Source organism: Solanum pennellii, chromosome 1, assembly GCF_001406875.1.
Source record: "Solanum pennellii chromosome 1, SPENNV200".
Lineage (NCBI taxonomy): Eukaryota > Viridiplantae > Streptophyta > Magnoliopsida > Solanales > Solanaceae > Solanum > Solanum pennellii.
This window is the reverse complement of record NC_028637.1, coordinates 89,307,092-89,331,633: the sequence shown is the minus strand read 5'-3', so window position 1 is coordinate 89,331,633 and position 24,542 is coordinate 89,307,092. Positions and strand designations below refer to the sequence as shown.

General features: G+C 32.3%; 3 protein-coding genes across 5 annotated transcripts; 1 reads left to right on the top strand and 2 right to left on the bottom strand.

The window, feature by feature from the left end:
- Window positions 1-356: 356 nt before the first annotated feature.
- LOC107028427 (transcription factor MUTE) lies at window positions 357-2,528 on the bottom strand. Its single transcript, XM_015229490.2, has 3 exons — window positions 2,368-2,528; window positions 1,293-1,688; window positions 357-798 (listed from the first exon to the last, which is right to left on the bottom strand). The coding sequence occupies exons 1-3, from the start codon at window positions 2,461-2,463 to the stop codon at window positions 703-705; spliced, it is 588 nt and encodes a 195-aa protein (XP_015084976.1). The 5' UTR covers window positions 2,464-2,528; the 3' UTR covers window positions 357-702.
- Window positions 2,529-12,271: 9,743 nt separating this feature from the next.
- Window positions 12,272-20,970, bottom strand: LOC107011499 (dual specificity protein phosphatase 1). Of its 3 annotated transcripts, none has more exons than XM_015211026.2 (8): window positions 20,926-20,970; window positions 17,936-18,077; window positions 17,726-17,861; window positions 16,920-17,040; window positions 15,410-15,555; window positions 14,994-15,214; window positions 14,585-14,676; window positions 12,272-12,593 (listed from the first exon to the last, which is right to left on the bottom strand). In XM_015211026.2, the coding sequence occupies exons 2-7, from the start codon at window positions 18,041-18,043 to the stop codon at window positions 14,629-14,631; spliced, it is 780 nt and encodes a 259-aa protein (XP_015066512.1). In that variant the 5' UTR covers window positions 18,044-18,077; window positions 20,926-20,970; the 3' UTR covers window positions 12,272-12,593; window positions 14,585-14,628. The 3 variants fall into 3 exon arrangements, with proteins under 3 accessions (XP_015066512.1, XP_015066529.1, XP_015066520.1); XM_015211043.2 differs by lacking the exon at window positions 20,926-20,970 and adding an exon at window positions 18,201-18,594; XM_015211034.2 differs by lacking the exons at window positions 14,585-14,676; window positions 14,994-15,214 and having other exon boundaries at window positions 20,796-20,934.
- A 1,266-nt stretch (window positions 20,971-22,236) lies between these two features.
- Window positions 22,237-24,283, top strand: LOC107011489 (2-alkenal reductase (NADP(+)-dependent)-like). Its single transcript, XM_015211016.2, has 5 exons — window positions 22,237-22,537; window positions 22,624-22,807; window positions 22,879-23,045; window positions 23,442-23,524; window positions 23,822-24,283. The coding sequence occupies exons 1-5, from the start codon at window positions 22,307-22,309 to the stop codon at window positions 24,198-24,200; spliced, it is 1,044 nt and encodes a 347-aa protein (XP_015066502.1). The 5' UTR covers window positions 22,237-22,306; the 3' UTR covers window positions 24,201-24,283.
- Window positions 24,284-24,542: the final 259 nt, after the last annotated feature.

Below are 24,542 nucleotides of genomic sequence, written 5' to 3'. Positions count from 1 at the left end.
TATAAAATTCATTAAAATTCAGAATTCTTGTTAGTTATTTGGCATCAAGACAAAGGGGATGACAATGAGTGAGATTACCAACATGTGTTAGTCGGGGATTGAATTGCTTCATTTTTAGTCCACGATTTTAGGTTCGGACCCTAGATGTACGAAGGAAATTCTGTTGAGAGCACCATTTCGAATTAGTCTTATAGCGTGTGATCTGAATATAATCGGGGTTCTAATGGAGACTCCAGATAGAGAAAAAGAAAAAAAATGAGTAATTAACGTCCAAATAAGACACAATATAATTAATAACGTTGTAAAGCATCCATTGCAACATGAAAAAAAATAAATATATATTTAAAACCCAAATACTGCATGCAACTACTTTCTTCTCTTATAATAACATACAAAATAACAAAAAGATACAAAGATAAAGTCGATCTTTCTATATATAAATTATAGTACGTATTAATATCTATCCTCAAATTTTTCTAATTCAGAAGTATATCTACTCATATAATAGTGCAATATTTCACGTACTAAATCCAACCTTAAAATGTTGGAAATTATTTGTTACATTCCAAAATTATCTTCTTACACTTTGTATACATATATCCAAAAGATATATAGCAATAAAGCATAAGAAGATAAATATTAGATGGGGAGTACATAATTAGCTAGATATTACTATAGTATTATTTAATTTTGTAAATTGATCTATATCTCGTTGATACATAAAACATCAGATGAGGTGAAGCTTTTTTGAACTTCCAGTGCTACCTCTTCCACACTAAGTTGGCACTCCAGTCCTATCTGCATTACAAGAATAATGAAAATATTAGACTTTAAAGAAGTGTGTGTAGGGTGAAGAAAATGTAATAAAGTATATGAAAGTGTACCGTCTTTTAACTATTTAACTTTTTAGATGATATAATTACACGGTATAATTAAAGATCTTGTGTAAAATTGTAAAGGCATGTGCTAATGATCTTAAACTTCTAGATGAGATGATTAAAGACTTCAACACCAAATTAATGATCACGATAACATATGGAATATATTTATATACGAATCATTATCTCTTTCCTCACTTTCATATTAATCAATTAACACACATGAAAATGTAAGGTTACGGTTATAGTCAACTTGATCACATTAATTTTAAGAAAATGTATATCTCTATTCAAAAGAATTGACACTACCAACAAGTATATTAGTATTATTGTGCGAAGAAAAAGTCTGAGACTGAGACGTAGTTATTGTTAATTTTTAAATTAGAAATAATTAAAGGGATATATGATGATCACCTTGATGACAAAGGAGTATAGAACAGTATCCTGCATGGTACTGATGTTGAGATGAAGAATCTCAAAAGAAAGTTTCTCTAACACATTGATTATCTTCACAATTTGACCTGGAATCCTCTTTGAAATTGTTCTCAACATAACATTTGACCCACATATTCTTGCTTCAACATCAGCCACTGGAGAATTACAACATGCTCCAAGTTCCTTGAAGTTATTATTATGAGTAATAAATGGACTACTTTCAGGTGTAGGACTTAGTTGCAATGGCCTTGGAGTAGTAGGACCAGGGCTAGGGCTTAGACTCTTTCGTCGCTTTTTCGCCTCAAGAGATTGAAGAACAAGGTGTAATTCCTTGATGAATTCAATCACTCCTGCTATTATTGATGCTTGATCACCCTTCAAGTTCAATTACAAATAAGATTAGAACAAGAAAAAGAAGAATTAAATCGAAAAATCAAACCCTAAATTTAATTTGATACTTATTCAATACTTCAAACCAACACACCTTTTGGTATTTCTAGTTCTTCCAATATATATGTGCTTCGCTAAGTCATATACGCTGACAATATAAAGAATTTTATATTGTTTCAACGCAATTTAACCGGTTATAACGAGTTATAGCCCTATTTATAACCAAATTATTGTGCTTGACAAACAATGATAAAGAATTACAAGTAGTCATAGGTAAAAATACACTCGAATCGATCGATATTATGATCACTCCGATATGTACGTATATTGATAATTTCACAGTCTAAATACCTACCAAAACTCAAAATATAATCATCACAAACAGTAATAACTAACGAATTGTTTTAACCCCCCAAAAAAAGTCCAAAAGGAAAAGGTGAGACGAATATCCATGGCGGAGTCAGGTAGGGTTAAGGGAGATTCATTCGAACCGTCTTCAATGAAAAATTATAATTGTTTATACATGGTTAAATTATTTTTAGGTATATATAGTGGATACTGAATCACTTTTGAATCCTAATTCCTTACTGAAAATTCTGGCTTGGACACCGGCTAGATGACTATACCGACTCAAAAGAATGAAGAAATTGAGAAGAAGAAGTACCCTTTTGATGTAGAAACAAGGAGTTAAGGAACGCAAAACCTTGAGATTTTCATTCATTTGTCTTCTCCTGTTTCTCTCCACTGCTATGTGAGACATGATACTTTTTTTTTTCTTCTTAAAAACAAACCTAAATTGCAAATTTTTATGTTTTTACAATTTTGTTTTTGTCTCTCAAAGAGCTTTATATATATAGTGACATAAGAAAAAATGTAAAAGAATAACTAGTTGTATAGTGTTGGGATATACCTAACTATCAGTCTATATTTTTTTCTTATTAAATGCTATGTGTTGTTCTCCCGTGACTGTTAATTTATTTTCACACGCAGTCTTTTATATATGAGATACAACAAATACAATTACATAAATAAACACGTAACATATATTATGTATGTTTGTGGACAATATACAATATATATTATAGGTCTCACGTTTATTACCATATGGACATTTACGTTCCCAGCGTGAGATAAAAGAATATAACAAGTAGTAATTTCTTATTTATTTATTTATTTATTTATTGTCATGTAGAAGAGCTGCTCTTAATTCTTTTGCTTCTTACTTCATGTATGGTTCGTGCATGCACTCTAAATTCTGCATACATTTCACCACCTTCTTATTATGATAATTTATTTATTTTCTCAATTTTAATGTCAACTTGATTTTTATCAGTTTTTGCCCACAGATATATATATGTTTCTACTAATAGGTTATATTAATTTTCTTTTCTTTGATGTCAAATAGAGGATGACCGGCCACCTTATCTTTTGTGTGATAGTAGATATATAGGTGATGGGTGTAGCACAAGAGGTGTGTAATCGATTAGTCATCTAATAAAGATCAATGAAGTAATTGTACATAGTAAGTGGAACTGGTTGCGTTATTGGAAAAATTACTATATAATATTTGTTAGCTAACAACAATAATATACTCTGAAATTTTACGAGTGAAGTTTGAGAAGCATCGAATATGTATGTAGATATTATCATTACTCTTTAGAGGTAGAAAAATTATTTCTGAAGGATATTCGTGTAACATCTCACAATTAGGAAGAACTAGAAAACACTATAAAATAGAGATAAGTGTCAAAAACACACCTAAATTATTCACTTTTTTTAGTTTCATATCTAAACTGCTGAAAGTGTGAGTTTTCTACCTAAACTATCACTTTTTAGTTTGAGAAACACACCTCAGTGGTGTGTGTAGTGCACTCTCTCTTTTATATGAAAAAACTTTGACACATGACATTCCACATAGATAAAATATTTTATCTTGATAAATATTAAATAATAAAAAATTAATATTAATTAAAAATTAAAGATTACTATACATATAAAAAAATAAATTATTTTTCTTATCTCACTCCACCACCTCCTCTACGTACCCCCTCCCCCGCGACAATCCCATCTTTTTTTTTAAAAAAAAAATCATTTATAAAATATTTTAAAGAAATTTCATCCCCCCCCCCGGTATAGAAATTGATATTATTTTATTTTAAAAAATCTACACCATCCTATTTAATTTTTTGCTCCTAAATTTTATTTTTTTTTACGTTTGTCTTATTTTGTGTTAGATATGCACGTACATATATTTTTAGAAAAAAAATTGTACTAGTGTACCGAATATAACATAAACAACTAAAAAATATAAAAAGTCTTGTAGCGGCAAGTAAAAAATATTTTCGATATGTATATCTAAACACTGGGAAAAAATTGAAAGCGGAGGGTTAAGTGGAATGGGTAGAATTATATTTTTAAGAAAATCAAATAATATCTAAATTAATATTTGATGATGGGGAGGAGATGAAGTAAAAAGTGAAATACTTTTATAAAAGAAATTTAAACAAAATAAAAAACTTTAAAAAATGGTGTGGGTAAGAAAAATATTTTACATTTTATTTCATAAAAAATATTATTTTTTTATAATAGTTTTTTAATTTTTAATTTTAATTAATACTAATAATTTTTTTTTTTGTCAAGGTTGAATATTTTGTCCATGTAGAGTGTGATGTGAAATTTTTTTAAAATAAAAGAGAGAGAGTGTATTGCACATACCATGATGAGAGTGGTATAAAAGAGAGAGGTGTGTTTCTCAAACTTAAAAGTAAAAAGTGATAGTTTAGGTATGAAACTCAAATTTTCAATACTTTAGGTATGAAACTCAAAAAAAAATAAAATAGTTTAAGTGTGTTTTTGACACTTATCTCTATAAAATATAAAAATAGTTACTTTTAGGAAGTATAAGGAAATTTGGAAATCTTTTGAGTAAGTTAAAAGTGAGTTTTTGGCCAACTTCAAACGACCATAACTCCTAGCCGAGGATGAGTTAGGTGTAGTTTCAGATATGGTTGGAAATCCGTTGGAATGATCTTTCCAACACCGCTAAGTTTACACGATTCCAAGTTTATATGAGTGAGTTATGCCTTTTGAAAGTTGAGCTGTTGGATTAAGGAAAGTCCAATTCGGATTTGAGAAGGGCAAATTTGTCTTTTTCTTACCTAATTATATTAATTCATTTTTAGGGATTAATTAGGGTAAAACAAGACTCCTTTTAGTTTAGAAAAATTAGAATTCACACTACGGCTTGGAGAAAAGAGAGAAGAGGAGAAAAGAGAAGAGAAATCAAGAAGTCGCCAAGAACGTTCAAGCTTCGCGTGCGAAATTCGTCGAGGGTGGTCTCTACAAAGTATGTGAGATCACATAGTGTTGGTTTAGTCCACCCACACACCAATCTTGTTTTGATTTAGTGAATTTAAGTTGTTTGAATTTTAAGAAAGTGAATTCTCAAAGAACATTGTTGAAAATTCGTTGAGTTCTTGATGGTTGTGTTGTTGAAGTTTCTTGATGGTTTGATTCATGTTTCCGGGTGTAATTTTGGGTTGAATCTATTGCATATTGATAGAAATAATGATCCTAAGTGTTTGAGGAAAGAACCATGGAAGTTTAGAGGATTCAGAGATAAAAAAACGAAGGAGAAAAGTCGAGAACACCTGGATAAAGGGGTTGGGGCGTCACGCCTCTCAAAGCCCCACAGACCAATATCTGTTCGTAGAGACTTGGGGCGCCGCGCCAGCCAGAGCTCCCCACCCAGCTCTCTGTAATTTGAGGGCTGACGCCCCACGCCTCTTAGAGCGCCAAGGACGCCAAGTTCTCTCCATTTTTCCTACATTTTTTCGTACTAGTTCCTTAGTGATGTACCTATGTTTCTTGTTGATTTCAAACACTCTAAGGTACATCTAAATATCATGAAATCATCCATAAACATGAGATCATGAATCTTGAGTCCATAATCCAATTCAAGGAAAGTTAAGATAAAAGTCAAAGAAGTTAAGAGTCAAGTCTAGAAGTTAAGAAACAAGTCAAAGCAAAGTTCTTAAAAGTTTTCAATAGTATTTAACAATGTTTTAACTTTGTTTTTAAGACTCAAGTTTCAAGTCAAGTAAAGAGTAAAAAGTTGAGTTCATTTCTCAAAAAGTTATAAGGGAACTAAGTATTCCCTAAGAGATGTTTTTAAGACTCAAGTTTCAAGTTAAGTAAAAAGTAAAGCGTTTGAGTTTATTTCTCAATAGTTATAAGGGAACTAAATATTTCCTAAGAATTCATAAATGTTTTCACATTTCAACAAGAAAAGGAACATCGATTCCAAGAGAGCTTTAAAGCTAAGTGTTGAGTAATTATCTTAATCCAAAGAAAGAAATTGTTTCAAAAACATATGAGCTAAGTATATTATTGGGAGTAGTATTGATCATCGATATGGGAATGCGAGTTTATAATAACTGAAGTATCCATAAGCCATGTAATCATCATGGGTATTAATGTGTCATACTTTTTGGACGATCACATAAGTTAAGCTAGTGGATCCACTAAGTTAAGTAGTTCTATGTGACGACAAAGTATATGACAGTTCTGACAGCACGGGCAAGACGTTGTATCACCACTTAGGCTCAGGCTCATAGTGGTGGTTGTCGGTTAAAGAATCTCTCACAGAAACTATATTACTTTATCTTGGAAGTAAAGTTGAGTTTGTTATTGCATCTCTTTAACGAACTAAGTTGGTTACACTGTTTTACAAGCTCTTTATATATATATATATATATATATATATATATATATAGCATGTGTCTTATTGCTTTATGTTGAGTTAAGTTATTCATGAGTTGAGCAGAGCCAATGTAAGTGTTCTCTCTTACTCTTTTCAAGCTTAAGTTGTTTGTAGAATTACAACTCGCATACTCGTACATTCGATGTACTAATGCCAGTTGACCTGCATCGTTTTATGATGCAGATGCAGATAACTAGGATCGGCATCCGACGTACCATTGATTCAGTGAGCAGCTCAGAGTCAGTTGGTGAGCCTCCTTACATTCCAAAAGACATCTTTTATCACTTGATTTTCATTTTCAGTTTTTGGGATTATTGAGGTTCCTGTCCCAACATCCCTCTTTATTTTTAGAGGCTTCATAGACAACTATTATAGTTCTTTAGTCTTATTCTTTTCAGTTGTAAACGTTTAAGACACGAGTTGCCACTTTGGCTAAGTATTTCTTTTAAGTTATCCCATGAGTTATCTCTTGTATTTAAGTCTTCCGCTGAGTAAGTAAGCCAGGCCAAGGGTTCGCTCGAAGCCAGTAACGATCTTCGAGTGCCGGCGACATTCAAGATGTAGGCTCGAGGTGTGACAACCCGACTGAAGTACAACAAAATCATAATTAAGTATGAAATGAAAAAATGACGAAGAATTGATATAACAACTAATATAAAAACAGTAACAATGTTAAAAGAATAGTGCAATAATTGAAATAATATATTCAAACAACATATGATGAAAAATAAATCAAAAGCAAGACATCACTGCAAGACTAAAACTAATACCACGACAGACACCACCAAGCCCATCGGTACTCCAGACATCACTCCATTATCTATTTACATTCTACTCTAATTCACGCTATCCACACCCTTGTATCAAAGGTTTCTTGATAAGCTGAAGTTGTATGTATGTTTTATTTAAACATTTCTCCTCAATATTTTTTCGACCTACATCTACCTCTCCAGATATGCACTTTAACCTCTCGCACCTCCTCATTAGAGCATCTATGCATCTTCTCTTATATATCCACAACAGAGGCCATGCCATTTCCACCTCTGCTCAAATATCCTCATTCCTAATCTTATCGCCTTGGTGTTTCCACATTATATCAACATCCTCATTTATGCAACTTACATTTTCTTAACATGGAGTTCTTGACTGACTAATACTAGATCTGTCCCATACAACAAAATAGGTCCAACTACCGCTATGCTAAACTTACCTTTAAGTTTATTGTCACACAAGACTCCATAGGCAAGACTTCACTTCATTCACGTCGCACAAATACAATGTGTCAAATCATCATCGATACTTTCCTCAATTAAATATCTGAGATATTGTTTCTCTTAGGGATGTCTGATGAGTCAAGCCTCACTTTCATTTCTACCTCATGCATGGCATCACTAAATTTGCACTCTAAATTTTTTTCTAGTCCCTAGTGCAAGGCCGTCTCCGCTCGAGTCTTGATTCCATCATTTATGTCCTCTAGCCACTGTTATACCTTTAGTGTACATGCATCTCTAGAAGATTTTTCTTAGATTTTACCATTGACCTTTTTAAGATCAACGAACATTATATATAAGTCCCTCTTTCGCTCTTTATATATTTCCATAGTTATCCTCTTTAAGATAAATGACTTTCGTAGTAGAATACCCTAGCATGAATCCAAATTGATTTTTCTAAATGGTAACAACCTTTCCTACTCTCATCTCCATCATCTATTTCCAGACTTTCTGAATTAGCAACTTTATATCCTTGTAAGTGTTACCATTGTCCATTGTTTATTATAATTTCTTTTTGAAATTATTTCCACTTCTAAATTTAAAAATATACTTAATTAAATATTTTTTCAATATCGGAAAAATGATAAATTAAAGGAGGGGGGGGGGGTTCATTTAGAACTCTTCTATAGTGGATTTTGTTTTTAAACTAAAGGATTCTTTTGTTTTAAAAAATCTAATTCATTTTCAAATTTAAATACTTTTAATCAACTTTTAGTTCAATATTTTGTTATAATATTTATTAGCTATATTTTAAAATTGTCAAAGTTGAAGTGCATAGATATCAATTGAAATCAAGTTAAATGACAATTTATGCATTATGCCTTTTTAGAATCTATGCCCAATAGAAATGCTCCATCAGGAAGCTCATATGTTACGCGAGCCAAATATTCACTACAAGAAAATGTGAAATTAACTACGAAATTATAGGCAATTCCTAGTTAATTTGTCACTAAAATGGTCTTAACTAATTGAATATCTCATAGTCTGTCGCTAATTCATAGTTAAATGAGATCAACATAATTTTATTATTTAGGCATAAACTTTTCCATAGCTAATTTCTCAATTTCTAGTAGTATATTCCTCTATAAATAACAGAAAAACTTGTATGTATACTAGAGAGTTTTTGGCTAAAATCATTTCTTAACTATGACTTAAATCTAATGTACATCCTTATATTATTTAAGTGAGCCAAAAACATTCTTATACTATCAAAAAAATAACAAGAATCACCTTTCAGTCTATTTTTGTTAAGAAACTAATTAAACCAATAATTTTTTTTAATTTAATTTGCTGATCATGTTTTAGCTATATCGAGAAGATCTAAGTTATCTAAAAAGAAAAAGAATATGCATAGAAAATGAATATTTTGTTCTCATAATTTAAATTTTTTGTGTTGTTAGTGTATATGTTTTTTTGCATCAAGTAAATTTACTTGCAATAATACATAAGTTTTGAATTATTTATACAGTAGGATCCGATGGTTTGAAAGATTATGCAAAAATAATCATTTTAAAAATATTATGTGCAACTATTTAGAGATTCTCTTTAATAAAAAAATATATATAGTAGGTATATACTATATAGACAATGCAATTCACATTTTATACAATATACAAAAATACTAATAATTTAGTGGAACTATGTAGGCGTTTTGTTGTTAAAATTAAATAAATAATTACATATTTAAAATTTTTAAAGTTGGAGTTGTATTTGGACATATTTTTTTACAAAGAATATTCAGGATTTAAAATATTTTATATGAATATTTTAAATCTCCAATTTCTAAAAATTTAAAAAATCATCCAACTTGACTAGCTTAATCGTGTGTATATATTCATTCGACTTGACATATTTTTTGTTAGTGGCGTGAGTTTCTTAAAAAATAGACAGAAGGATGAATTTGGTTCACTTTTATAACACAAGGATGTACTTTAGATTCAGGTCATAGTTGAGGGATGATTTTAGCCAAAAATTCGTATACTATATAAGGACCCCGTGCAAGTGCAAGCACGAGGCCCGATATATATTACTCTTTCTATTTTAATGTATTTACGCGTTATATGTGGAATTTAAAGTTAATCAATTTCTTAACATGTTTTTATATATTAGAGTCAACCAATTTTTTTAAAAATATATATATAACAAAAGAGAGAGAGAGAGAGATTCTAAGTTGCTAATATTGTGATTTATCATACTTTTACATAACTTTCACATAATATATACTCCCTTTGTCCTATTTTATGTGACACCATTTCCATTTTTATCAATCCCAAAAAGAATGTCATATTTCTTTATATGGTAGGTATTTAAAGGTACAATTTCTCTTTTACCCCTGTTGGTCCCACTTAATTTTAAACATAGTACTCTAATATATTTATGAGGAGAGAGAAAAGTAAGTTAACTTTTTTGAAGGGCAATTTAGTAAACATTTCAAAGTCTTCTTTATTTCTTAAACTCTGTGTCCGGTCAAATATTGCCACATAAAATGGGACGGAGGGAGTATTACTCTTCTTGTGTTGATTTATGTGATACAAATGAAATTTTACAATTCACAATTTTTTTATAAATTCTTTTTGATATTTAAGTTATTAATTATTGTGATTTATAATATGTTTTATGTATTTTATATAATATATTTCCTCTCTTTATCCCAGTTTATGTGGTACAGATGAAATTTTGAGATTTAACGAAAACTTTTTATATATTTTTAATTAGTTTAAGCTATCAATGATTATGATTTAAAATACTATTTACATAATTTTTAGATAAAATTTTAAAAAAGAAGACAACAAAATTACTAAACTACCCCTAACTACAAGCAAACATGGCTCTCTTCTACTCCCTCTGTCCCATTTTATGTGACACTTTTCGTTTTTCGAGAGTCAAACAGTTTAACTTTGATCGGACATTTGCTTATGAAATTTTTTCAATTTTTTTGAAATGAAATTTATATATTTGTAAACTACGTAAAGAGTACTATAAGTCACAATAATTAATAACTCAAAATATTAAAATGATCTATGAAAAAATTACTGTCAAAGATAAACTTGTTTAAATCTCAAAATACGAAAATTTCTACTCCCTCCGTTTCAAAAAGAATGTACCTATTTCCCGTTTAGTTTATTTAAAAAAGAATGACCCCTTTTTTGGCAACAATTTAACTTTAATTTTCCACGTGACATGTTTAAGACCACAAGATTAAAGGGTACTTTGGTACATTTGACATAACTTTAATTTATAACCACAAAATCAAAAAGTTTTCTTTCTTTTCATAAACTCCGTTGCAAGTCAAAGTAGACCATCCTTTTTATAACGAAGAGAGTATATAAATAGGGACGAATGGAGTACTAAATTAGTAAAAAGTAATAATATGTAGCATATTCATCTTTTTATTATCCTTTTATTCTATCAACGGAAAACAAGTGCTAAGCTGACTTTGCGCCACAAGTTTCCACATTTTTTTCTGATAACGATCATCTTTATGACATATATAATCTTTGTCAATTGTCATTAATGCTGAGACCTATCCAAATCTCAAAGAGTCGAGACACTAGTATTCGACTTATAATTTGTTCGGTTAAGTTTTTCTAAGATTAAATTTAAAAAAAAGTGTATGTTTTATTTTTTAAAAAAGTTGAGGTATCTAATTAAGCTTATAAGAGAAGAAAAAGTATTTTAAAATAAAATTAGAAGTACTAATTTATTAAATTCTTTAAAGAAAATACACTAAGATATATTTTTTAAAAGTTTGACACAGTACTAATTGCTACTCTGATTATTACTTATTTCTTGAATAAATAAATAAAATAACTAAAAATCAAAGAAAGATTTCGCTTTCCTTGAAAATATAAATCGGGGTTGTACTTTTTTTTTATTAAATTTCTTTTCTTATATTCACTTTTGTATTAGATAAGAAAGAAATTTTGTGCTTATATACATTTTTGATAAGACATAATACATAAATATATCTTTTAACTTGGCTTCGAATCATATTTATGCCCTTCAATTTTGAGTGTGCACAAGTAGACACTTAAATTTGTATAAAGTTGAACAAATAGACACACATGTCCTGCATGTCATCCTACATATCATTTTTCGTCCTACGTGTATTTTACCGTGTAGAACTCATGTGTTTATTTATATAAAAATTGGATAGTTAAAATGCTTGTTTGTGCATTATGAAAATTGGAGGTTAAAGTTAAAATTTGAATTCAAATTTAGGATCCAATATATGTATTATGTCTTTCGATAAGGTCAAATACAAATTGCTTCTGTAAAATAAATGAAAAAATTCAACTAAAGTTATTGATTATTAGTTGGGAGTGCTTCTCTCCAATGAACCCTATATGATGTGAATTTTAAATAGTCAGAAAAAAAATCGTGTGATAGGCGACCATTTCAGTTCGGGGGCACTCGAGTCGGGCGCCACCCCCATCCCATTTTTGGGCCAATTTCCACTTTACCAAAATAATATATCAAGACTTTTAAACGATCAAACTGGACGAAGATAAAATCCTTTGGTGGTCAAAGAATTGTTTAAAAAGAAAAATGGGGCAACAAAAGTTTGTGATACTATTGTTTGGAATGAATAGTTAATGTTAAAGAGTTTGACGTCAAAACAAATACTTTTTTGACATAACATATAATAACTGATCCTATCTAAAAACATGCATCAAAACAAGACACTTCAACCAAAATTGGTGAACAGTCTCACGTCCGTCTTCTCCAAATATAAAGCTAAATGAATAATTATTTCAGGTCACCCATTTTGGATGAACAATGCTTACTGTTTGAAACAATCAACAAGATGGCGCTGCGTGCTCTTTTATCACAGAATAACATTTGGTGTATTCAGATCTGCATTTTTGAAAAGATGGTTAGAAATATAATGAGCTGAAAACATAGTAAAATGATGAAATTCACCTAAAGAATGCAAGAAAAGATTGAACAGTATAATACAAGATAAACAGATTGAAGTTAGCCGCACAAAAACTGTTTACCTAATCAAATGACATTCAAGACCAGAATTTTAGATTTTCCCCTTCACTCCACTGGGCAAAACTATTACTGCGTTCGTCCTACTTATAACTAGAAGACGAATATAAGCTACTTCATTGGGAAAGAAACTCGTGTAGCATGAAGAATGTCCATACTTCATCTTTAAGAATAAGAAAGTAGAACGTCTAAATCTTGTAAACTCAAACATATTTCACTCTTGTGTTGTCAAGGAATTACCCAAACCAAATGGATATGCAAAACCTGTTATTCTAGTCCAGGCAAAAGATCCATCATAACCAATATTTACAACTCTAGAAACTAGCTCACAGCAGCATTAACCAGAAAACCACATGTAGAAGTTATAGCATATGGAAGAATGTCCCTCTAAGTATCTCATTGATGTGGAGGAACATAAGCAGCTAAAGACCAACCATTCATATGTCTATGGAAACAGATAGAAAGATTGTCAAATATGGAGATTGAATTCAATGATATATTTCAAGAGACTAATAATTTATGGTGATGAAACAATCCCCTAGTAAAGATCTACATGCCTGCTACGGCAACATGAATTTTCACAAATCTAGACATCGTAACAGTAATACACCAGCAAGAAATAAGATCTTTACAGCTCACATGATTCATTAAGGTACTGACAAGTTTGACCTGAGGGTAATCACACTACTCATAAACTATTAATTCTGGAGACTGACTATTGGAGAAACAAACTGTTTTGAGTGAGATAATTTGCAGCTTGTTGGGCCGGCCAGATTTCATGAAGTTTCACCTCCTCCAGTTGATGATTCAGCTCCCATTTGGCCATAGGTTTTGAAGCTGAAACTTGAAAATGTGAGTTTTTGAAGTTGTGATTTTGGAATTCGAAGTTGTGTTTGGACAAGCATTTTTACTTGGAAAAAAAATTGAAGTTCTATGAGTGGAAGTCCCCAAAACTGGTCGAAGTAAGTTTTTGGGAACCTGAAAATATTTGAAGATCAGATTTTGAAAATCTATCAAATTTCATGGCCAAACAAATACTTGAAGACAAATTTTCAAAATCTGCTCCCGATATCTATGGCCAAACTCTAGCTCAATGTTTATTTGGTCAAAACCCACATATGGAAAGATGTTCTCCAAATAGAAAAGCTGATTTAGCTATGTACAACTATGGTCCTTACCTGATGTTAGATGAACTCAACTATGGTCCTTATCCGATGAGGAAATGAGAAAGTACCTTGTTCATGTGCTGTTATTTGATGTTTAAAGTATTTCTGAAGTATACATATGAAATACCCCACTCTTGTCACATTGTTTTGGCTTAGTTATCTCAAGGCAAATGTAAGGTCCATGTAACACAGATTCCAACTATAGGGACTTTTGATAAGTTTCTGCAAGGTTGACAATTAGATAGCTAGTTTCAGCTACTCTATTTCTTGGTCGTTGATCTTTACTCTATGGAGTATTATGTGCTTAGCTTAAGCTTCTACAATGCTTTGTACCGGCTGCAGCAACTATCCATCTCAGTGAACCCTTTGTAGGGTTGCACAATGAAGCAAGATATTTGCATACAAGCTACTCAGAAAGATCAACTTACTGGGCATGGAAGTTTAGAAGAGATGGGTCGTTTTCAGTAAATTCAAATCATCCAAAGCTCTTGGCGAGGGATGGATATGATTCCATACTTACTGGTTTGATTTCCTCGGATACCAAGAAAGGTGTGGTTTTTACTTGACGGCAGAGAGGGAGCAATATTGACAGCTGAGGCCTTGAAAAAAAAGGGAAGCGGACTACATATGAACAGTGGTGCTTCATGTGCAAATGTTCAAGTGAAGATGTAGATCTCCTCCTCTTACTTTATTTAGTGGTGACTTGCTTGTGGTGTGAGATTTTGAGATGGTTAGGACTGCATTGGGCGATGCCAGGCACAATGATGGAGCAAGTTCCACTGAAAAAAAATTAGAAGGAAGAGAAGTCAAAGGCCTGGGATGTCGTCCCACAAGCAATTCTGTGGATCTAGTCGAAGAAAAAAAGTAGAAACTTTTGATGGAATGGAGAATGATCACGTACATTTGAGGAAAAACATATCATTTCTTGTTTCTTTTTGGTGCACCCTTGAGATTTCAATTTGGATAAAAGATTGGGTGTTGTTCATGGAGAACCGTATTATGTAGATTCTCTACTTTTTTGATATACAGTTTGTATACCAAAAAGCTTCTCATTATTAATAAAAGGTTGCATATACATGTGACTCATGACACATACCTTAGACTTGGGAGATTTGTTGTTACTGGATCGAGTTAATGATTTCACAGAACAAAAGTAACAAGCATCAGTTGTTTCACTGGGGAGTTTATTTGATTGTCTGGAAAGTTCGTGCTTGTTGAAGTGGAAACAAGCCCAGCATTGTTTTGCTTGATACAATTTAGAAAACTGCCGCTGCACTTCAATTTTTCCCCTTTCAGTGGTTTTGGTAAGTCTGACGGCTGTATTTTGATTTCAGTTCACAACAGTAATTTAATAAGAAATTCAACATAAGTCAGAAGTTAACATAGGTAATCCTCATTTTTCATCACCAATCATCATAGATGCAACATGATAACATCACAGTAATGAGACAACTAAAACTCGTCAACCTTAGATCATGCGAGTAAAACCATTAAATGAACAATAAGCCTTACCTTTAAGGGTTTTATCATAGTTTTCCAGCTGTGTCATAAAACCAGCATTGGGAGAAACGACTGGTCTTTTACTCTTGACAAGCTCAAAAGCTTCAGAGTGACTCATACCATGCTTTTTCATCAGATAAGCGATGACTATGGTTGCACTGCAAAAGCATAGAACAAAAAAAACAGTGATTATTTTGATAATGACAACTGAGAAGCAGTAAACTGGTTGCTGTCAATTGTTAGTACTTTATTGAATATTGGACAGTTAAGTACATCTACTGAAGAAAACAGTGGTCTCACTATACAAAAGGAACACCAGGAAAAGCAAACAAGATAAAAATTTTAAGTTCTAGAAAGTTCTTTCTCAATTTCCTTTTTCACTATTGTTCTTGAAGTGTCGAAGATTTAGAGAAAATGACATCAGCCATGGTATAAGAAGGAAACAGGTAAGTTTTATTCGACCTAAATGTTATACTTAAAAGAGCTAGCTGATTCAATATATATAAAGACAAACAATTTACTAAAGCGAACCAAGTCCAGACCACATAAGATCAAACTAAAAAAGGGCAAGAAGCAGATTGCTGAGTATAAATAGGATTCCATATGGACAAAAAAGCTCCATATTAGAATTTAACCCGATAACCAAATTCATCCCAAACCCCCCTACACATAATCCTTTTTATCTTGCACTTGTAATAATGAAGTCAAGCTGAAGGTATTGCATGCCATGATGATATAGCTACTATTGCTAGAAGGGGTTTGAAAGAGATAGATGAGCAAGTAACAGGAGACTCTTGCTACAACAAAGAAACAAGGCTACAAAGATACCCTTCAACAATCCATAAATACATGAAACTTGTGCAGTTAGCTTTAAAGAAGGCTAAAAATATTATGAGAAATGGTCAACTTCAGCACTGCAATGTTGACTCACTAAATCTTGCACTTCACCAGGTCTATGTTGAAATATCATCACAGTTAAGTAATGCCATACACACAGAAGGTGGCATCAAAAAAACATAAATGAGCGTAATCAGTAAAATATTGACCATAACAATTCATTCTTTCAAGGTTTTAACTTTGGAAGCATTACTTTACACCACTACACTAGATTCCGACGAAGAGCATAAAAGATGGGAGGAACTTGGAGAAACTTGAATATCTAGATTAAAGATTATGGTCTTCAGACATGACTGCAAATGTCAAAAAAGAATATCATAGGAACTTTGCTGATCCAGGACAAATGTTGTCCTGCTCGCCCAACAGCAAAGATGAAGCTAGCTCCATGATAGTGCTTTAGTCCACGGTATCAAGCTGAAGATGGAATATGAAGGTTACTATTCTTGAGTTAGGTTTAGTCATAATATTTTTCTTTTGATTATATATAGCAAAACAAGATGGAGAGAAGCTATTTTGGCTTAATTATTGTACAAAACCGGTATAGTTTTAAGCACCACTGTTTTGTGTTGTTTCCCCACATATAAAACCATGATTTCAAGATTCAGGCAAAGATGCTTGAAATCACCTTCTGGATTTTCCAGCAAAGCAATGGACCAGCACACCACCACCCTGTCCTTTTGCTTCTTCAATGAAGTCGAAGCATTCCTCAAAGTAATGTGAAATATTTACATCAACTCTGTCATGAACTGCCCAAAATTTGCAAGAAGTTGAAAAAATAACCAAACCATTCATCAATCTCATTAAAAGTGAAAAAGATTCAAGACATGAAGGCAAAAGGCCTCAGTTTATCTTCACTGTATTGGAAAGTCAACAATCTTTATTTTTACTTTTTCTGATAAGGAAAATGGGATAGTTCTACTAGGTAGATGAAAATGAAGGTGAAGGAAAATTATAATTAGGCATTATCATAAGGAAGAATCTGATAAAGAAGTTGGTACAGGTAAAAGAGTCCCAAGAAGGCTCTGGTATGAAAAGTTGTACTTTACATTGCTATAGTAGAGTTCTTTGCTTCTCCAAATTAGATAGTTAACCAGAAAATTTTACATAATCTTATGAAGGACCACTACAAACAAAGCTAAGCGGGTTTTGTCAATAAGAGAAACGAAGACAAAAGACGGGAAACAGGAAGAAAATCACAGTACAGCAGCAGCACCAGTGCGGACAACTTAGAGTGTGGTGAGGTATTTCCTGTTCTCTTAGTTCTATTTAAGTATAGTTGCTGTTGACTATACTTACATAAAGCAAGGAATGGATCATACATCAGTTATTGACTTATATAATATGGAGATACAAATTTTCTCACCACGTGCAAATATTCAAGACACATTCAAAGAAATTCAGTTCTATTAAACAAAGTAAGAAACTTCCTACCAGAAAGCACTTTGTAGACAAACTCATTTGGATAAGGAGGATTTATATCTCTAGCAATCGTCAAAATATGAGTTAGATTCAAGCTTTTGAGTGCAACTTTATTGTTGGCAGCTCCAAGGGACCCTAAATAGAGACCCTAAGAAATTTAAGGAAACAAATAAGTATAGGTGAAAAATAAAGCTAGAATGGCTAGGAATCGTGGTTTAGTACCTCTTCAATCATACAAGGATTCTTATCTTCTCGAATGATTTTTGCTACAGACATTGCACGCATTAGAGCTTCAATTTGCCCATTATAATACTCCAGAGCTTGAGCCATTTCTCGGTTTCTTCCTTGAAATAGCTTGAACTTTCTGAAAAATTTAGAAGTGTTGGGTATTAGTAATAAATTAGTAAGAACTTATGCATACAGAGGAAAATCGAGATTCAGGACACACTTAAAAATAAAGTAGGCTGAAGTCTCAAGTGTTGCATACCCCAATACCTTCTCCCAAGGACAGCTCAAACACTTGAAGGAAAGAATAACTACTACATGAGTACCACAAAGTTTAACACTTCTCTCCCAAGGGAAACTTAAGCATTGCATATAAGGAATTCCAACATGAAGTAACTTATTGGTCTTTCTTCTTACAACAGCTCCATTGGGAATTTTTACAGGAAAAATAGGCTCCTTTTCGATTCTTGAATTTGCAGTTGGTGGTTAGAGTTGCCTTATTTTGTAGTATGGCTTTTAGTTATTGTTCAAATCTTACCCAAATTCCCAAAAAAAGAATGATAAGGTAGGGTAAAACCCATATACATGAAAATTTAGAAAGCCAGTTTGGGGATTTTTCCTAACACCATTTTCATTGGATATTCTTCCAGAATTCATCTATGAAGTATGAAATTAATGACCTGAAATTATGCTCACACTGCACATCTCACCTAGACATTGGTGAAAGCTATGAACTCAAACTCTTGTCATTCAATTACACCTCAATCCCAAACTTATTGGCTGTATGAATCATGAACATCCTCTCTGCTCTATTCTGGCCTATTCGTTCCAATTCCATATAATTTTTTTCAATGTTAGAGGATTCATCGTACTATGATTATTTGTTAAGTTGGTCATCAGCCTACTGCAAACCACTTCCATTATCCTGGTTTGGGACTGGCTATTTGAAACTACCAAGAGGTCAAACTCTTGTAAAATTTGTAAATCCATAACACAAAATTTGGCACAATAAAGGAAGTTGAAACAATTATCCAAGCATTTGATTCTAGAGAGCAGCAGAATTGCAGAAATTCAGAGAAATGAGTTTGTTGGGTTATCCCACATCGGAAGTGGAAGGGGCTGGTGGTCAATTTATAAGTGTGAGGGAAAGCCTCAACCTTTGAGCTAGCTTTTGGGTTGAGAAGGCCCAAGACCATCCAACATTGGTATCAGAGCCAGATTCAATGATGGAGTCAGGTTCAGTGGTTCGATAATCGATGATTGAACCAGTTAAGAAAGAGGTGTTCATCTTGACGGGTGTAGTTCTAGAACCAGGTTAGAAAGAGGTGTTCATCTTGACGGGTATAGTTCTAGCCGCAGCCTTTTTGACAGTAATGAAGATTATGTTGGAGAAATTGTTTCAGAGAGGTTCTCTGTGTTGAGACATAAATTTTACAAAGGACATTATGGAGAGGAGAAGAAAGTTGTTGAAGATTAAGTCAAGAAGGTGGACAAATTTATTTTGTCAGAAATTCAGGCCAAGGGGGAGATTTGTTGGGTTTTATTTGCCCTGATTTCTTACCATAAATAGGTTTTCCTCTTAGGAAAAGGTTTTGGATTGACTAATTCTTTTTTGGTAGGAAAAGGTTTAGGACTCTATAAATAGAGGCATGTTCCTTCTAACTTAATCAGCATTCACAATGTAGTCTTAAGGGTTTTGAGAGTTTTGGTTAGGGGGAGAATTTATGGGTCACAAGCTTGATACGTTATAACTTGTGTGAACCTCCCATGTATTCAGAGTGAATTGGTTGAGGTTGTTTCCCTCTGTATTTTGTACTCTCATATTTATAGTGGATTGCTCATCTCCTATGTGGACATAGGTCGATTGACCGAACCACGTTAAATCTTTGTGTCTTTTGGTATATTTCTCGTTGTCTTTTTACTCGCGATCTTTCGAGGTTTGCTTTGCTAGCGTCCGCGTTTACACCTGCTTATTTTCGATCCTAACAAGTGGTATCAGAGCCCAGGTTGTCAACAAGTCTCAGCCCACCGGGAGAAACTGGGTTGTCGTTTGCTCCAGCCCAAGGCCCGATGTGTGAAGGGGGAGATTGTTGGGTTATCCCACATCGGAAGTGGAAGGGGCTGGTGGTCAATTTATAAGTGTGAGGGAAAGCCTCAACCTTTGAGCTAGCTTTTGGGTTGAGAAGGCCCAAGACCATCCAACAGAGTTCTCGAGGAAAAAAAAAAGCATAATACATAAACAAATACTCAAATTTCGCCTCAGCTGGCAAGTAAGCCCTCTAACTTTGAGAGTGCACATCTAGGTACCTCAACTTAGTCTCAACCTGACAACTAAACACTCCCAACTTGTCCTCATTGTGTCTTGTGGACACCCAACAGTAACGCAACACATAAATTTTGGAGGTGTGTAGATCATTTTGTAAGTTGGAGTGTTCGTGTCATACCGAAAATTATAATGCTTACTTGTCCGGTAAGACAAGTTTGTGCATCTGTTTCAGTATTAAAATGTGTTGAACAAATCATAATTGTTCATAATATTCCACTAAACTAAAATTCTTTTGGGACTTTGATCAAACATCTCCAGGGCAACAAAATTCAGCCCCCACATTCCACAGAATTTTAGTATCAGATTTCAAAAATTCTACCTCTATGAAGCTGCTAATTGATTGAAATTTCCCATATTAATTTTTTTTTTCAGATTCCATTTGTGCAAAAGTCAGAAAATCCATATTGAAGAGGTGAAAATCAATTGGGTATTCTCAGAAAATCGAACAATCATCCATTGATACAGAACAAAAATAGATAAATACAGCTAAAATAAGAGAGAAACGAGGAGGAAAATGAATGAAGATCTTACCGCGCTGCGAATTTGCAGAGAAATAATATTACATTACAGTAAAGACAAAACAGACTTCTGTTATTTCACAATTGGAGCAGAACCGAAAATTCTAAGATAATATTAGGATGATAATTATCTTTTTACCTACCAATCAAAGTTTACCCACTGGTTTCCGTATTCTAATTGAAAATTAATTACTACTTCTTAAACCAAATACTCTATAATTGAAGAGCAATATTTTAATACTGCCATGGCATCATTCACTTTTACTTCTTACAATTTTACCCATTTTTTATAAATGAAGTTTTATTTTTAATATGTTAAAAAATATAATTATTTTCTTTTTCATAATTTAACCTTAACATTTCCTATTATTTATTTCCAAATCATTTTATCAAATCTAATACTCTCTCCGTCCTATTTTATATGTCATCTTTTTACCTGTAGTTGCATTAAGAAATAATGTTACTTTATTTTTATTTAATAAATGATGAATACGTTTTCAAGATTAATTAACTACTCTATCAAAAGTATAATAAATAAGATAAAATATGCATATCAAACATTATTTTTTTTAAAAGTATGTATTTAAATGAATAAGTAAAAAAATAAATTAATAAAAAAATAACATGTTCGATTTAGAATTTATTCTCTATGTATATTGAAATTTATTCGCTTTGACGCTCTGTGGGCAAGGTGGGTCCATCCCTGCCTTCTATGGTATCGAAACTCATGTATCTTTTTTAGTGATCAAAGTCTTTCATGATATTAGCATAACTCAACATCTATCTGCTCCAAAGCATAACTAAGGTCGTGTTATTTTATAGTCCATAAATTATAATCAATCTGTGCCATTTTTTTATTTATCCAATTGGCACAAAGAAAATTCAGTTGATAATCCTACTACTATGTTTATCTTCATAATTATCTCTCTTATTTTGTGAAATAATCTTATTTTCTTTGCTTATCATCGTCATTCTTCACATTATTCTTAATTTTTTTATAATCATTCATTATTTTTCTATCTATATATATCTTTATGTTTGCTTGAATGTAGAAAATTCATAATCATTCAATTATAAATTTTTTTTTTCTATAATCTTAAAGTCATCTGAATATGAAAAAGTTAAGAAGCGCGTTAGAATTCGATCAAATCCACTTAATCTTACTACCCATTTATAGTTTCTTTGGCCTTAGAAGAGATATATATGCACATTCTCATCAAGGAACGTCATGTTTATTTAATTCAATATGAAAAAAAAAAAACCATTAGTGATCTAATCTAAAGGATATATAATTATCCACACCGCACCGCTTTGTTTGTCATTCTTATCGAAAACACTATCATACAACCGAACATGAGAATCAAAATTGAAACACAATTCTCTTCCATTAAATTGCTTACGCCATCAGTTATGTTTGTTCTGCCAGACCATTCTATATATACATTATAAACAGATCATCCAAAAAGGCATTCATTCACATTAAACATTAAAGAAGAATTAGCTGCAAATTAATTAAGTGAGAAAATGGGAGAAGAAGTGATAATGAGCAACAAACAAGTCATTTTAAAACACTACGTGAGTGGTTACCCTAAAGAATCAGACATGGAATTGAAGAATAGCACTATAAAACTGAACGTTCCAGAAGGTTCTAATGTTGTGATTTTGAAGAATCTTTATTTGTCATGTGACCCTTACATGAGGGGACGCATGAAAAAACAAGAGGGTAGTTATATTAATTCGTTCACTCCTGGCTCTGTAAGTGTTTTTTACTATAACATAGTTATAGTAACAATTATATTATTCTCTGTTTCGCATTAACTTTTTCATTTTTGTTATAATAGCCTATCACAGGATTTGGAGTGGCTAAAGTTTTGGAATCTGGTGATTCGAATTTCAAAAAAGGTGACTTAGTTTGGGGAATGACTGGATGGGAGGAGTATAGTATTGTAACAACTACTCATCAGAATTATCTGTTTAAAGTCAATGACAAAGATGTCCCTCTTTCTTACTATACTGGAATCTTAGGTAAGTTATTCAATTTGTATTGTGAATTCAATTTTATATTGTGTATTAAAACTCATTGATTTTTTTGCAAGGGATGCCTGGGATGACAGCTTATGTTGGTTTTTATGAAATTTGCTCTCCTAAGAAGGGAGAAACTGTCTTTGTTTCTGCTGCTTCTGGGGCTGTGGGTCAACTTGTTGGCCAATTTGCAAAGATGTTGGGTTGTTATGTTGTTGGTAGTGCTGGAAGTAAAGACAAGGTAAGTTTCATCGCGATATCAGGTAGTTCTATCCACCAAGATTAGGACAGATGAGAAGAATCACACAATGTTTAATTTTTTGCATTCTCGAAGACCTGAAACCTCATTACTTTCAACCACGCTTCATTGATCACTAGGCTATAGTACCCTTGAATGTTGTATAATTAATTATATCTCCTTTGTTTGGATCTGATTAGTAGTGAATTTACCTATGTATCTTGCTTATGGTAATTTGTCTCTCTATCTTTGGGAGGGAGGAAGAGGATTAATTAAGTATAAAGAACCTTTGGTATTAATTATTAAATGATGTTAAGTGTCTCCACAAAATCAAAAAGATCATGATGTTTAACTTGTTATTGAGCTTATTTTGACTCTTTTTTTTCAATATTATTAAAGGTTGATTTATTGAAGAGTAAGTTTGGATTTGATGAAGCTTTTAACTACAAAGAGGAGCACGATTTGGATGCAGCTTTGAAGAGGTTAGTAATCGTACATAGACAATTTGGATTAGTTGATAAAGCTTAAAATGCTAAAAACATTTTTAGTTGCTTAATAAGGCAATTTATGTGTTTGATCCAAATTGTTTTGCAAAAAATTATAAGCTCAAATATTTTCATGCAATTAAAAAGAGAAACGACAAATATGGAGTGAAGAGGAAGTTAGAAGTTTTAGTTTGTTTTGGGAAAACAATTTTGAGGATTTGAAAAATATATTGAGGGCAAAATAGTAAAATATCAAAAGTGCTTATAAGCCGAAAATATATTGATTTGTGTTAGGTACTTCCCCGATGGAATCGACATTTACTTTGAGAACGTTGGAGGGAAAATGCTTGACGCAGTTCTTCTGAATATGAATCTCCATGGTCGTATTGCTGCGTGTGGGATGATCTCACAGTACAACCTTGAGCAGACTGAAGGAGTGCACAACTTATTTTACATCATCTCAAAACGAATCCGGATGGAAGGATTTGTCATTTTCGACTACTTTCATCTTTATTCAAAATATTTAGAAATGATCATTCCAAAAATTAAGGCTGGTGATGTTGTGTACGTAGAAGACGTAGTTGAGGGTCTCGAAAATGCACCTACTGCTCTAGTTGGTCTCTTTTCTGGTCGCAATATTGGAAAACAAGTTGTGATGGTTTCGAGGGAATGAATTTACACAAAATGTTAGTAAATGTTTAGTTGGTATGCCACTTCTTTTCAATTAATATACTCAGATGTAAGATATTTGTATTTATAATTATGAAACGTTTTGTTTACATGATTTTGTTGAATGCATATATATATGTATGTGCTGAGAAATATGAGCTCACACACTCACAACTCCATTAATGAACTCGAGCTAAGAGGAAAAAGAGAAATACAATTGTATTGATCACAATATGTTGTATATTCAACCTCAAAAGAGAATGTGGTGTTATTTATAGCCCCAATCTACAAAATATCTTGTAATAAAATTCTAACAAACTACACCTACTCATCACAAAGTAATTAA